Source organism: Centropristis striata, chromosome 23 (assembly GCF_030273125.1).
Source record: "Centropristis striata isolate RG_2023a ecotype Rhode Island chromosome 23, C.striata_1.0, whole genome shotgun sequence".
NCBI lineage: Eukaryota > Metazoa > Chordata > Actinopteri > Perciformes > Serranidae > Centropristis > Centropristis striata.
The window spans coordinates 21,699,561-21,715,693 of NC_081539.1; the positions used below are offsets into that span (position 1 = coordinate 21,699,561).

The window sequence follows — 16,133 nt, forward strand, 5'->3', positions numbered from 1 at the left end:
GTTTATCATTGTTGTTAAATTTAGCCTATTTATTCCATCCATATAGGCCACTGGTTCCCAACCGCTTCACCGGGGATCAAAGAGGGCTTCTTGTTTTTGACTATCCTTTTTCCCCTATTATCAAATTGTTGTTGGCAACAGCCATAGATAGTTTCATCCCTGCAAAAGTGACATTGTAGTATTCACAGAAAGTAACATCTTAAAACTATAAAAGGTAAAATATATTTTTATTATTCATATGGAAATACAAAATTAAGATACATGCATTTGTAATGGCATAAATACAGTAGGATCTACATAAAACAAATTTAAAAAAAATTAAGCTCATGGACGCTCCCACTGTGACAGCTTCAATTGGTGGAAAACGACCATGTGCTTGTCATGTAAAAACATATAATTTTGATCATATTGTACTGAACAAAGAGAAGTCAAAACAAAGAAACCACATATACAATATACCACATAAACATGTACTTTGGTCAATAAACAAAAAAGAAAAGCGATGAGGCAAGATGATAAATGCACTGATCAGTGGACTGTATCATTCAGACCTAGTATTGAGTATGATGCACAATATGAAAGCAGCTTTAGTGATCGATGTAGAATAGTCAGTTTTAAATAAACATTGAATAAGTGGCGATAAAATGAAAGCTAGTGGACCAAAGCAGCACAATAATCAGTCAGTTTGATGTCTTAAGGCCTCTTAAGTGAGCACATGTACCATAGATTCTTTGTGCCAGACATCTTAAAAGACAACTTAATCCTACAAGGGTTCTTTCTCACGAAACCACTCAGGACCATGTTTCCACACTGGTGTGTTTTCTTTCTCGCCACAGACAGTTTGGCATTGTGTTTAGATACATGTAGTTTTTAGAAATATAGATAATATAGATGTAAAAATACTGTCACATAAAATGTGACTTATAAAAAAAGGCACAAACAGGAATTTTGAGTTGATAATGGATAATAACTGTCCTTACTATTGTAAAACTAACTACATCTTAGAAACAAAATGTACAAATATCACAATTTGTGCCTCAGTAAGTCATTATTCCTCGAGAACTCTTTACATTGGAAAATCACACACCTGACACTGTTTTAACAGAGCTGCATTTCTGAGCCTGTGGTCACACTATTGTAAACCCAGCACAGTATCCTATTGACTGCATAATTACACCTAAATTGAAATATGTAATGCAATGGCGTGGCTTGGATTAGTAGTGTCATTCACCATGTAGCAATAGCACCTTTGAGCTACATTAGAAGCTCGCAGTAAATAGAAGTGCACATATGCAAACAAAAACAGGCACTTCTTAGCACATGTGTATATTCGCACATGATCATATAATGCATGCATGCGCATCCATGCACACAGTTAAGACCTGAGAATGCCACAGTAACGATACATGAAATGATAAGAAAAGCTGACATTTAAAATACTTTGCTCAACTTCTTTTACAAAATGAATATGCATTATTTAATCTATACACATAAAATTGTCTAAAAATTATTCTTTTTTCTAAAACAGCCAAAAAGTTGATTAAACCCTTAGCATAATTGACCACAAGTTCTTCGGTGACATGTTAAAACTATTCAGGGTTTTGAATGGCACTTAGCATTTCTTAACTGATATGTATTCTAGTTGATGTAATAATATGATGTAGATGTATAGATCAAACTAAAAGCTCAAATTGGTTCACTCTGCTTCAATTTTTCCAATAGTATCTCCACCATAAAAATCCTCTGTAATAGGTTTTTTTTTATGGTTAAAGGGAGCTGCTGAGTCACAGTCTGCTCTTCTCTGAAGAAAACAGGTTGTGATAAGCTTTCATAAACTAGCTTTTTAACACTTAACATGTATATCGTTTACAGTTAAGCTTGATGTACACCTGAACACACTCAAAGGCACAGTGGCACATTTCAGATCTCCTGAACATCATTATGTCTCTGGGATTGAATCCGATTGCTTTAAAATGTTCAAATCATAATCTTGTATTTTCCTACAATTTGATGATGAAACCTTGCAAAAATGATCTTGAGTTACTAAAGCGGTCTTCATAAAACAAAAACTGTTCATTCTTCAGCATTGATGACAATAACATCCATTCAGACACTAAAAAAGTCCAGGGATAAAACAACCAAAAAAAGGAATAGAAAACTTAGTCTCTAAAGCCACAAAGAGTCATAGCACGTTGGCATATCCCGCTCCTTCACTACACCATGAACTGGGTGTATCCCTCAGCGCCCGTGACGATCACATCCATCCAGATCCTCATGGCCTCAGGAGAGGGAGCAACCATGTAGTAGACTCTGTCATGAGTCTTCACACTGAAGGTCAGGGAGGGATTTGGGCTCTGAAGGACAGAAGGTAAAGTGAAGGATGAAACAAGAGTAGAGCAAAGAAAAATGAGGAAAGGAGGTAGAAAGGGGGTGATGAAAGGTGAGTTGGATACAGAAAGCAGAATCAAGAAAAAAGAAGAAAAAAAAGATAATTATATTCTTAAAGACATAAGTAATTTGCAGGCATTGCTTGTATAGCAACCAATATACACACATACCTTATGTGCATTCTTCAAGTGATCATAATACACTTCTTCAATAGCTTGGAAGTAGATGACTCCTTTCAGCTTGGCTTCATGCTTATCTGCAGAAGACATAATAGTTAGTTGCTATGACATATAAATTAAATGTATAATACAAATGTGAGTAAATAAACTGTAGCCTGTTGGGTTTTATTTATATGCATTAATCTATATTTCTAATGCATGTCAAATATAGGAAATACAAAGTAGAAAATATATTTAAATATATGTGTATCTTCTGTCTTACCGGAATAGTATGAGAGCGTGCGTCTGTTGCGGTCAAAGACGAACCAGCGTTTCTTCCATGTTTTGATTTTGCCTCCCATTTTGATTAAGTAGCCCCGGCAGGTCTTTTCAGAGATGGACAAGTGGAAGCATGTATCTGTGCTGTGGCCTGCCGACTCAATGTGAGCCCGCAGGTCAAAATCGTCCCTTCGCACCGGCAGGTACCGCGTTAGCGGCCGGGACTGCAGACAAAAAGAGTACACGGGTTCATTGAAAAGCAGAGGGAATAGGTTAAAATAATGACAATGATGTATTCATGATCCTTTTTGTGTTTATATAATTCATACAAATCATGCAGATGTATATCATATGTTGGATAGATTCAAGTATAAGATTCTTTCTTCTGCTGCCAGCAGTTGATGGTCCGGGAAAGAGAACAAAAGATGGATGAAGCTCATACCAAGAACTGTCAGCAGAGACATGATTGAAACCATACAGAGAGGGGAATGTGCACGACATGTAAAAAGGTTAGCTACAGAAACAAGATGGAATGCTTTGTCAAAGAGTAAAAGGTTAATTCCATAAAGAGGGGCAATCAAGAATCATTTAGGTAAAAATGATCGCATGACAAATCTCTCTTACTGTTGAGAGAAAGCTTTATTCTCTACATTTTGTGACTCCTCACATGGAATACATCTCATTTATATCCTCTATGTATGATTTATCTTATGTATGGTCTCTTACATGTTAGTTTTTGTCTGAAATATAGTTTTTCCCCCATCACCCGATGACACCCTATAGGGCAGGTGGGGCAGAGGAATACTCTATTAAGTGTCTTGCTCTTTGTAGATATAATAATATTTTTGCAAATGTGACAATTGTTTAAATGTGTGATTTAAGGAATATTTTGACATGATTATATTTGGTATTTTAAAGTTAAACCATATAAAATACATATAGGAACTTTACACGTGATTTAAAAACATGTAACAACTACCAATAATGGCATAATAAGTAACACTTCCACATTAGAAAAGAACACGAGTGGGACACAAATGTTTCCTGCTACGTCTTGTTTTTTTGCCTACCTGTGCCCTTTGTTTTTCTCGCAGTTTCACCTCACGGTCAATGAGTTTCTGCCGTCTGCTTGTCTCCTCCTGTAGCCTTTTCTCCAGGTCCTCCCTCCTTTTCCTCTCCTCCTCCAGTGCCTGCTTTCGCATTTCCATCTCTTGCTCCTGTGGAATAATTGAAGTTATTAAAAACGTTTTAAAACACACAAACACACTTGTAGAAATTGGGAAATAAATGCATGCATGAACTTTAAAATATTTATGCTTTTATACATTTGGCCAATCTCTATCAATTAAAAAACTTGATCTCATAGTGACCTTGTTTTCGAGGAGACGGCTCTTCTCTGCCTGGGCTTCTCTCAGCAGACGCTCCATCTCCTCTAGCTTGGCCATATTTGAAGTACTAGCACTGCAGCACACAAACACATATGACACACATCAGCAACACGAAAAGTGCTGCCTTTTTTTTTCTACACAATGAACCACTTGGTTATGAGAAAACAAACACCAAATCATGCTGAACCTGAAACACACTGAAAATCTAATGAACCTGGGCAGCTGCCAGGTTAATCAATTGAACCTGCTACACTTGCAGCAAGCGTGACAAACTGACTCCACTCTGACTTTTCCACTCGACATTTTTCAGATGTTATATTTTCTAAGAATCTAGGTAAAAGCTAACAAGCCCCACATGTGTGTAAAAGCTCCATGTAATAGTGCAAGTGTACAGAGAAAACACACAGTCATGGTTTACAGCATTTCCCTTAGCATTCCAACAGAAAAGGCTACACTCTCCTGAGAATACTCCTGATAATTCACTGTTTATGCATGTGTGTGTACTGACTCAAAAAGGAAATCCATTTGGAGGGGAAGGCAATCTAAGGATCTGACCATCTCTCTCTGTAGGACTTGCTATGTCTAGCTTCAGGTCTCACATTGCAGATTGTCTACACATGACATGCATTCTTGACTGACAACAAATAGAAGGGATTTGTACATTATGTTTGTCATGTTAAACAGTGTTTTGCTCTCCAAATTTTCCCATCCCTCTCTCTCTCTCTCTCTCTCTCCCTCTCCCTCAAACACGCAAACACACACGCTTTCTCTTATCCGAAGCCAGAAGGAAATGGATACCCTGTGCTGATCTGTGATGATGTCACAACATTGTTTAGATGAATGGTACACATTAGACTCAGTCTAAACAAATCAGGAAGGAAGGAAGGGTATATGAGAGAGCAGTAGGGTACCCCAAGTAATCGAAAAGAGAAAAAAAGGATTGGGAGGGAGGGAAGGTCCGAAAGATTAAGAAAAACAAGCAGAGAACAGAAAATGCTTTCCCGCTCGCTGGTTTTTTTTTTTCCAGAATCAGTTGCCAGTTTCATATGAAAAGACCGCAACTCTCACTCTATATTCTGCCACAATTTGAACTGAAAACCACCAATCTACATACTAGTGAATTTTAGATGTGAATATTACTGTTAGTGTCTTGATTGTTTTTTTTGCAGGTAGTTTGATATAATTCGCTGTCATAAAAACTTCTTAGGTACAGATGAAAATCTACACACTGCAAAAAAAGGGGTGTCTAAAAACAAGACAAAAACGCTAAACCTGAAGGAAATGATCTTGCTGCATGGAAAGATAATTTCACTTGACAAGATTTCTTGAATAAAGATACTTATATCTAGAAATAAGCATTTTGAACACTTAAAATAAGAAATTAACTCTTAAAACATAATAAGATAAATCATCTAACACTTTTTTTCTTGGTAAGAACCAAATAATTTGCAGTGCATGACATTAAATGTAAAAAAAATGACGGGTAGGCTTAATTAAATTAGTATCTGTGACCGTTTTGCCATATATATATATATATATATATATATATATATATATTTTGTCTACATATTCTAGTCTACTACTTGCATTTAGACTTCAACTAATCGTCCACCACATATCCGGTTGTCCTTTCATTATCAAGCATTCACCAACAAAGCTCCAACCTCTTTTGAACATCCATCCTTTCTCCTCTTCCCCCTATCCCGTTGCCATTCTCTTACCTCAGTCGATGAGAGGGATTTGCTCTCATAGTCATTGTAGACCAGCCAAGTTCAAATCTATTTATTCTCGATTACTTGAGAAAAACTTTATTTCTCTTGCTCCAACTTGTGTATCTCCAGACAACAGGACACAGCACTGACATGATGACAGAAATTCTAGCTCTACCATAAAACTAGTGCTTAGTCCAGAACTGATCCATCACACGTCTTCCCATCCAATGTAAGCCAGTGCAACACAATCCAACTGCAAACATTCTGAAGATCACAGAGGCAGCCTGTTCCAGGAAAACTTGCAGAGGTCAATGTGCAAATGGTTTGGGACTTTGCAAAATCTTTCTGCAGAAACAAGACCATACCATTCGGAGAAACAAGAGGAGGGGAGACAAAAGACAGATGCAACCACTGTACGAAGGAGAGAGGGATAGCAAGCACACATGGTTTTAGTCCAGACAGGGGGTGGACCCCTAAATGTACCTCCACACTCAAACTGGTTTCCTCAGTTCATTTGAACCTTAGGGGGTTGACTGTGAACACACACACACCTTCATGCTTTCCATCCTCTGTAACCTGACTCTTAGAACACTAATGAAGAGTCCCCCTTAACTCATATTACACACACAGTTCTACACATCTTATTCTCCATGGAGTGACCATGAAAGGCGGGAAACCTCTGCTTTGCAGCTCCACACACTTTTTACATTAACTCACTTTCTACTCTCTTTGTTGCCCCCCTCACCCCCTTCCTACAGTCAATGTTTCATATTATGAACACAAAGGGACATTTTTGTGTTTTTGAGTTTTCAATTTTCACTCTGTCTCTTGTCATATTTCAACTTTTCAACCCCCTCTTCTGACTTAGTATGTCAGTTTTTTTTTTATTTAACCAAAGGAAGTAAAGAAAGAAGCATTTCATTGTCACATACTTTTCACAGAAATATTAGCTACACTTATTTTCAGGAAAAGGTGCACAACTTTCAACGTCAAATTCAGGCTTTTTTAGCATTTCAAAGTGCAATTTCAAGCTTTTGAAGCCCCTTACAGCTGTGGTAAATTACACATTTATATACATTATACTGCTTATTACATCAATTAAAATTTTATTGTACTATGAACAACCAAATGTATGTTTCCAAATAGCATTCTATAGAACAAATTAAAGGAAAACACAGGAAAGTTTCCTTTTTCAAAGTGTGTCTCCTGTTTGCCATCCTATTTTAACCTATATTAACCTAAATTTCAAGTAGTTTCATTCACTTTATTCTAATTCCAGGCACTTGTCTAACCTTGAAAACAACATACTTAAATTCAAGTGTTTTCAATTATTTCAGAAATACACATTACTAACAGGCTTCATTTTTTTGTTTCTGTTATGTGTGTGTATATACATAAACCACACATGCCAGAGACACTTACCTTGAGATATTATCAGGTGAGCAGGCAGAGATGCTGGTTTCAATGGAGTCAGTACTGTCCACACTCATTGTGTCAAAGGCCTGGTTGTCACGGAACCCAAAGGCATCGAGGTAGACGTTGGTCTGCGAAGCTGCTCTGGAGCCGGGCTGACCTGGAGACACACACACAAAGAGGAATAAGCAACAACAGTGACTAACATTCTTTATCCAGTGTATGCATGTGTGCACCCTTGTGTTGTACCTGTCTCTGTCACTCCATCTGGGACAGCAGTTTGCCCAGATGGCTTCAATTTTGGATCCCAATGCCCCGCCACTGTGAACGGCTCTTATGGGTTCAGTGAAAAATAAATCCACAACTTTTTGGTGTAACTACTCTTTTAAAAATGTGTCTAAATAGTAGCACTCACAACAACAAACAGTCTGGAAAACGAGTACAAGTTGTATAGCAGAACCCTTAAAGAAGTTTAGGCAGTCCAAAGATGTCTGCAGAGAAAATAAGATGTCCTCAGAAGTAGAAGGAGGAATGACGGCAAAATTATGGTGCAAATACTTTAGAGAGAGACTAACTTGAGCCTCTGGGTACAGGAAGAAACACACAAAAAAACCTGATACAATCTGCCCCTTGCAGCAGGCCCACCCATCTGATGAGCCAGATCAAGGGACCAAAGGGACTGAGGGACCAGATACACGTACCAGTGTCCGGGAAAATTTGCAGTACTGTTGCAACACAAGGCTGATAATACTCTAAAAATATATACACCCCGCACCCAAATTTTTTGGGGGGGATATCCGTCTGGTGCAGCAATGAAGAGTACAAGTCCAAGACAAATACATGGTTGATGTATGTGCTTGGTTTGCACAGAAGTAATTACATTTTAATTTAAAATAATAAGACCATATACATGTCAAACATGAAAAAAAAAGTCCTTCAGTTAAAGGACCATTCTTCATCTCTCAGCTGCTAAATCTGCATTCAAAACCACATTTCAGCATACACCCAAACAGAGGGCAAAGGGATTACACCCTGTGGTGAGAGCACAGCACATTTTCTTAATGATAGGAAATGGCTGGTTGATGTTTGTGGCAGGGTGCTGACTGAGAAGAAATCTACTTCTGAAGCGTTTTTGTTACACTTTTACCAACCATCAAATTCAATATTCAGATTCATAATCAAAACCAGCACCTATGCTCGACTCTGTCACCCACACAAACACACACACATACATAATACTCAACACCACTTGATGGAACAGCCCTTCTCTACTTACATTCCTGAATTATCTCCACTGACAGATAAACACAAGAGAAACAGTGTGATCCAACAAAACACAATAAAGTGCAAACCCACACACAAATCCCAAAACAAGTAGAGATGTTACCATGTTAGGTATATTTTTATGTGACAACCCAGAGATGAGAGTGTTTGTTTGTGCAAGTAAATGAGACGAAAATAAGAGATAGAGATAAAGATAGTATTTGCAAGTAAAATTACATGTATTTAAATGTATCTGTGTACTTGTTTTATCCATATATATGGCTTTTAATTATGTGTGTTTGTGTACCTTTATGCAGGCGTCGAGATTCTGTTTCCTTGTTGGATAAGGAGAAAATTCTTGGAAGAATGCTGCCACAACTTGTACTCTGTACCAAGGGATGATGGGACTATAATCGAACAACAAGAGACAAAAACGTTTTACTTCCATGTTTTAGTAATTTAAACAAAATCTGTCTTGCAAAAATCACACAATACGAATGTATTTCATATTTGAGAAAATAAGCTATATAAAAAGTATGACATCAATGAATTTGTATTGATTTGTGTCATTAATGCATCTAGGACCATCTATATGTATGTCTACCTTGGTAGGGAAGCTGCGTCCCAGTGTTGCACATGTGAACTGGGGGGTCATGATGGGTGTGGTTTTCTTCCTGGGTAATGTGTCACTTAGATAGGAGCCACCTTCTCTCTCAGATCTCTTCCTCTCTTCCAGCAAACGGAAATGCTGATCACAGACACACAGACACAGACACACACACAACAGAGAGAAGGGATGTACAAGGTTAAAGGATTTTTGATCATTCATCATTGACATTCATCTCAATCCCATTAATGATGGAATTTAATTTTAGGTCATATGGGATTGTTCTACTGTTAAGCACAATCCATATTGATTAATTTTAACCATATGAATACATAATTATTTATTCATATGCATGTGAGAATGAAATGGGATAGGGGGAGATCAAAAATGTTAATTATGCACTGCAACTGAATTTATCTAAACAATGATCACTTACTCATGATAATCAACATCAAGCAATCAATGCAATTGATGTCACAGAAAAACAAATACAAAGGTGCAAATCCACACACACACACACACACACACAAGTAGACACACGCATTACCTGCCTGTGTTGCTGGCGGTGTTTTTTGACAGGAAGGGGAGGTGGGGGAGAGTCAGGGAGGGGAGAGGGGTCTCGATATGACACCATGTTCTCGGGCCAATGCACAGAGGGTGTTTTGGGGAGGGGGCGGGGACGGAGATGGGAGGAGGAAGAAGAGGAGGAAGAAGAGGGGTGACAGTCGGCAGGGGAGGGAGAGAGACAGAGCTTTGAAAAGAAGAAAAGAACCTTGTCAGAAAACTGAAACAGAGGAAAAGACAGAGGGAAATTGGGGAAAGTAACGGCACACACACACACACACACACACACATACACTTTGCATCATCTACGTCTTAACGTACTTAACCACATACGCAAGCCCATAACACCACAACACACACCTCGTCCTCCGGTGGTTTGGGGGTGTCATCGTCAGAGGAGCGGTTTGCCTCAGACTCAGGAGAGGCATTGGCCAGAGTGGGGGCAGGGGCGCGTTTAGGTTCCCCCCCAAGTTGTGAGTAAAGCTCATTGATTTCACTGACTGTGACATAGCCCTGGAAAGTGTCATGTGGAGAAAGGGACATAGGGGTGAGGCAAAGCATGAAGTGAGTCAGCCATATTAATGACAAACTTGAGAATTAGTTGTTAGAATGATGCAGAATTTGGTGTCGATTTTAGCCGTTTCAAAGCAAACACTGAACAAAAAGTCTTGACACACACTGTTAAGATTCATAGAGTGGAGTACACAACACAAGTTCGGTTGTCACAGGGTAACCTCAGTATTAATACATGTGAGTATTAGCTGTACATAGAATTAATAAAATAAGTCTCTGCTTAAACTTAATTTATCCAGGGACTGGCTGTTACAACAAGAAACTGAAAGTCAAAATAAGTAACCAGAAAGAAAAAATAAAAAGGACAGGAAGGATGAATGAGATTAATTTAAACAAACTATCCAGACAAAGAGCAAAACCGGAAGGAATATATTAGTAAGACAAGAAAAAAGTACCTCCGCATTCTTGAGAGAAATAGAGGAAAGGAGGGGTGAGAGGGTGCACAAGTTGATTGGAGAAGGAGAAATAGTGGAAGAAGAATTGTCTCTGCAACGATCGCTAAAAGACTGACACACATCAGCCAGAGAAGCTGTATCCTAGCAGAGAAGGAAACCCCAACGATTAAAAATGATGAGCCCACTTCAGGAGTCCTAAGGAGTTCAGAGAGAAGAAAGTCTTTTCCTGTCTGACAACCTACCTCCCTTAGAGTGAAACCTCGGCCACCAGTGAGGTCGGCATATTTTCTTTCAAGCATCGAGAGGTTTTCTTTCTCCTAAGAGACAGAAAAAGAAAACAAAAGGAAATGACAAACAATGCTAAAAACTAAATTAACCTCTTGTTGATGGCATTTTCTTTTCATTTATATACAGAAGCAAGAATGGCTACACGCATACACATGCAAAGATGGACATATTTGTACCCTTTGCAGCATTGCTTCGAGGGTACTCCTCTCCTTCAAGAAGCTCTCCTTCTCTCTCTGAGCCTGCTGGGTAATTTGTGTTGCCTGCTTCTTCAGAGTTAGCAGTCGTTCCTGAGGGAAAAGCAAGACAAGCTTGTTATGCGGTTCTAGCTCACTTATAAAACATGGCATTAAAACAACTTTAAACAGATTTAAACTCATTCTGAATTTTCAAAATATAACAATGTGATATTGTATTGTGTAAATTTCTCCCCACTGGTTGGTTTGACAAACAGACAAGTTGTTACCTTGCGAGTGACCATGCTTCGCTGGTAATCTGCAATCTCTCGGAGAAGCTGTTGCGTGTGGGTCTCCTTCTCCTCATCTTGTCTGCTCTCCCTCTCCAGTTGCTGGAACTCCAGGTCCTCAAAACGCTTCGACTCTGCATCGAGCACCTCACAGTCCTGACACACAAACAAAAGAAATACTGCACAGGTAAACAGAAAATATGTAAATACCCATGCATTTAGGAAAAACTGCTTGTATACAGGAAGAACTTAAACCGGACATACTGTTATGTGCGTCGCTCTGGATAAAAGTGTCTGCTAAATGACATTGTAACACTGTAACATACACTTGATGAAACATGCAAAAAAAAATACCAGTATACAACAGCCAAGGACTAGAACTCATACACATACACAGGGGATATATGGCAGTTTAATGCATGCAAACACATTGTTTTGATAAAATGTTAAGCTTCACAGTGGACTGAGCAGTAATATGATATATATATATATATACACACAGTACAGGCCAAAAGTTTGGACACACCTTCTCATTCAATGCGTTTCCTTTATTTTCATGACTATTTACATTGTAGATTCATCAAAACTATTAATGAACACATGTTGAATTATGTACTTAACAAAAAAGTGTGAAATAACTGAAAACATGTCTTATATTCTAGTTTCTTCAAAGTAGCCACCCTATATGTATGTATATATATATATATATATATATATATATATATATATATATATATATATATATATATATATATATATATATACACACACACACTTGACTGCTTATTTCTTTATTGACCACAAGCAAACAATTAACATTAATTATCTATTTGAAAATTGCCTATTTAAATGTTGTGATGAGACTCTTTCCCAGTATGGGTAACATGAGTTTTTTATCAATAATATTACTTATAAGATATGAAACTTCATATTTCAAGCAAACTATTATGTGTCCGAAAGCACTTTCTCTTCCCACAATACACTGACACAGATAATGCAAACCAAGCACAGATCACTGATGTCTCATCAGTATGTTACAGTCATGCAGAGAACAACATCAAAGCATAACCAATGTTAAACATGCCATATGTAACATACAAGAAGCATTATCCCAAAATACAGATTATTTAAAAGCAATGCGTCTTCAAGAAATCTTAAACAAGTTGGTATGTGAGAGGAAACCAGAGCACCCGGAGAAAACCCATGCAGATTAGGTGACCCTAAATTGCCCATAGGTGTGAATGGAGCGTGGTTTCTGTGTGTCAGTCCTGTGATTGAGTGACAACCTGTCCAGGGTGTACCACACCTCTCACCCAAAGTCAGCTAGGATCCGCTCCAGATCCCTGTGACTTTTGGATGTATATTATTGTCATGTCTTTAACACAAAGGACGACGTCTTATGTATATTATGTCTGAAGACATAATGTCCAAATGTCAGAGTGAGTGAGATAATTTACACGATTACAGGCTCAACCCTTCTGGTGAAATGAAAAGATATGTAAACATTATAAACCTAAAAGAGTCAGACATTGGGAAGAGAGAACATGAACCATGATGGCCATGGGGTGAAAGGCAAGTTCGCTCAGGAAAGAAAATGTGTGCATGCAAGTTCAATATTCAAGCATCACATGTCACTTTCTAGAGTGTCACCTGTCCACATATATTGTATGTTTTGACTGTAACTATGCATATGGGCACATATCTTGTACACCTGCCTTTGTTCTGGGTCTATCAGTGTATACATGCACAGCTGTTGCATTTCCCATTTATGTTGAGTTCTGTGCTTGTAAATTTCCCTGCTTGGATTCATTGGTTTACACACTAAAGTACACATCTTCTTGTGTGTGTTTGTGAGGTGCAAGTGTGTGTGTGCATACTGACCCTGGCCAGCTGCTCCTGCAGGGGCTCCTTGGTGGCCTCAGGGCAGCTGTCCAGTTGGGAGCGCTGCTCACAAACAATCTGAGCCAACCTCTCTACTCTGGCCCTTTCTGCCTGTAGCAACTCGCACGCCTGGCATACACACATGTACGTAACACGTAGACGCACAGACATGTCCACAAAAACACCCATACACGCATGTACACATTTGTTGACATGTACATACAAACAAAGCAACGAAGACAGCACACACACAGGACAGAGAGAGGATGGCTGCGTTAGTGGGACTGGGGAGCCACAGTTAGTCACTACGGCAACCAGGTCAGCAAGATTACCCTAGAGGGAGGGAGGGGAGGCAAAGCTGGAGAAAAAAAATCTACCAAAAGGGATGGAGAACTGTAGAGGTATTGAGTAGAAATGAAGGTAGTATGAATAGTGTCATGAGTTCTTTCTCCTGTCTTGTTTGCTTTGTTTGTTTGGATGGAAATGAGCAAATGGATGAGAAGGAATGGCTCAGCAGATTAATAGTCCTCTCTCTAAATAACACAGCATACAGTATATACATGCCCAAGATCTGGACAACCACTCAACTTCACCTGCTCTTCAACAGACATTTAAACACTCACGGCTACACTCATCTATCTGATTGTTCTGTCTCTCTTTCCCTCCGTCTTTCTCTGTATCATGACATGGTTTTATATATACACTATGTACCAGCTGAGGGGCCAATGGAAATTTCACAGTCAGGCTAGGACTCAATCCAACAGTGAGGAACATCCAAATGCCCAAACCAAAGTGTGCACACAAACACACTGCAATTTCAATCCGTTTATCCACATACACTCCCCGCCCTGTCAGTGACACCATATATTGGTATAAATGTATGCGCACACGAACACACACACGAACACACACACGAACACACACACGAACACACACACGAACACACACACACACACACACACACACACACACACACACACACACACACACACACACACACACACACACACACACACACACACACACACACACACACACACACACACACACACACACACACACACACACACACACACACACACACACACACACACACACACACACACACACACACACACACTCCTCCTGCTGGAGAGTGTGTAAGATAGGATTGCTTGGTGACCGCTATACCCTGGGCAGTATTAACAGATATATATTTGGACCAGAGACAGCATGAGAAGGATTAACACCTAGCAGTTGGTCACATGACCCCTAAATGTATGACAGTCTCAGAGTAGTGTATATATTTTCAATACCACATGTACTAATACACCTCAGGAGGGGAACTGTTGTTGTTTAAACCAATGTTTAGCGTAAAACTTTTAGGTTTTCTTTAAATGAGTTAGTGCCCAATCACTTACCAGCCTGTTAGCAAAGATATACAAACAATTTGCAGAATCATGACCTTAGTCTCTCTGCTCTTGGTCTCTGTGTCAGCCTCTATCAATCACTGAGAAATATCCATATCACTCATTGCTTTACAATCAAGCGCAGCCTCTTGAATACCTTTTCTTTTTCCTGCTGGGACTTGGTCTCCAGGTCAGCCATCTTGTTGTGAAGTGCTTCCAAAGCATCTTTTTCCTGCTGGAGAGCAGCTACCTCGGACTCCTGCTCGGCCTCCACCAGAGCTCGCTCAAGTTCCACCTTGAATAAATACATATCAATAACTGAGGGATTTGTAGTGATTCTGAGTTTCTTTATTTTGGGTAAAAATGGGAGGTAAGACCACTTAACAATATCTAAACAAAATGTGGGATTAGTAGTGGAGACACTTTAGTTTTACTTTCAAAATCTGACTTACTGACGAGCATTGAACTTTGAATTGAAAGATTGGACATTTTTACTGCTTTATCTGTCTGGCATCATCCCTCACATTGTTCTGTCTTTACCTCTTGTGCAGATTCTTCCATTTGGTTGTCCAGCTCTTTGATCTTTTGCTCCAGCTCCTCCATGTTGTTCAGCACCTGGATCCTCTCCTCTTCCACGCGCCTCACTTCCTCCTCTGATGGCCTCACTTCCTGTCCGCGGCGACGAGCCACATCATCTAGAGCCTGGTAAAAACATCATCAACAGAGTCACAGATTGAATAAGATTGTTAAGATGTAGTTAAAATGTTATCAAAGCCAATATTGGAGAGTTACATGGTAATTAGTTGTAATAACAATGACTGACAGCAAGTCAACAATGTGGTGAATTAGAGTTAAAATAGGTGTATCATCAGCATTTAGTTGGTCACTAAGGCAACTGGAGAATTAAAAAAAAGCTGTACATTACATTTAAATAATATTTGCATCTGCAATATTGAACAGTGTTTGCTGTTGTTTGTGTATTGCTGTTGTGAAGCAGTACTTCCTTGGGGCAATAAAAAGTTCAGTTCTTTTGCAGCAACAAATGTGAGCAGACACAAGCACACACACACACCCCGACACACACAAACACCAGCTGCCAATTCAAAATTGTGACACTTAGCCTGCTCTAATCTAATAAATGGACTGTAAATATCTCCCATCTGTGTACGTGATGGATGTTTATGTCAATACTTTCAGAGTATTAAGAGGACTGATCCTTGTCACTCTCAGGTTTTCCAACAAAGAATAGCACAAACACTTCCACATCAATCCTGATTAATCTTTTAAGAAGCTGACCAAAGTCAAAGGTGCTGCTTTAGCAAGGTATATGATAAGATGTATATGATACTGTGTGAATATTTAACATGCACTTA

General features: G+C 39.0%; 1 protein-coding gene across 3 annotated transcripts in view; it reads right to left on the reverse strand.

Moving 5' to 3' along the window:
- Positions 1–210: 210 nt before the first annotated feature.
- phldb2b (pleckstrin homology-like domain, family B, member 2b) overlaps positions 211–16,133 on the reverse strand; it is a 45,207-nt gene continuing 29,284 nt past the window's right edge. For all 3 annotated transcript variants that reach the window (XM_059326838.1, XM_059326837.1, XM_059326839.1), the window contains 15 exons: positions 15,301–15,462; positions 14,918–15,055; positions 13,373–13,501; positions 11,492–11,647; positions 11,205–11,315; positions 10,983–11,057; positions 10,133–10,285; positions 9,206–9,349; positions 8,909–9,008; positions 7,348–7,498; positions 4,196–4,286; positions 3,896–4,042; positions 2,830–3,049; positions 2,559–2,644; positions 211–2,354 (listed from right to left, as the gene is read on the reverse strand). In XM_059326838.1, the coding sequence (XP_059182821.1) occupies positions 2,214–2,354; positions 2,559–2,644; positions 2,830–3,049; positions 3,896–4,042; positions 4,196–4,286; positions 7,348–7,498; positions 8,909–9,008; positions 9,206–9,349; positions 10,133–10,285; positions 10,983–11,057; positions 11,205–11,315; positions 11,492–11,647; positions 13,373–13,501; positions 14,918–15,055; positions 15,301–15,462 (2,004 nt within the window). In that variant the 3' untranslated portion in view covers positions 211–2,213. The remainder of the gene's footprint in view (positions 2,355–2,558; positions 2,645–2,829; positions 3,050–3,895; positions 4,043–4,195; positions 4,287–7,347; positions 7,499–8,908; positions 9,009–9,205; positions 9,350–10,132; positions 10,286–10,982; positions 11,058–11,204; positions 11,316–11,491; positions 11,648–13,372; positions 13,502–14,917; positions 15,056–15,300; positions 15,463–16,133) is intronic.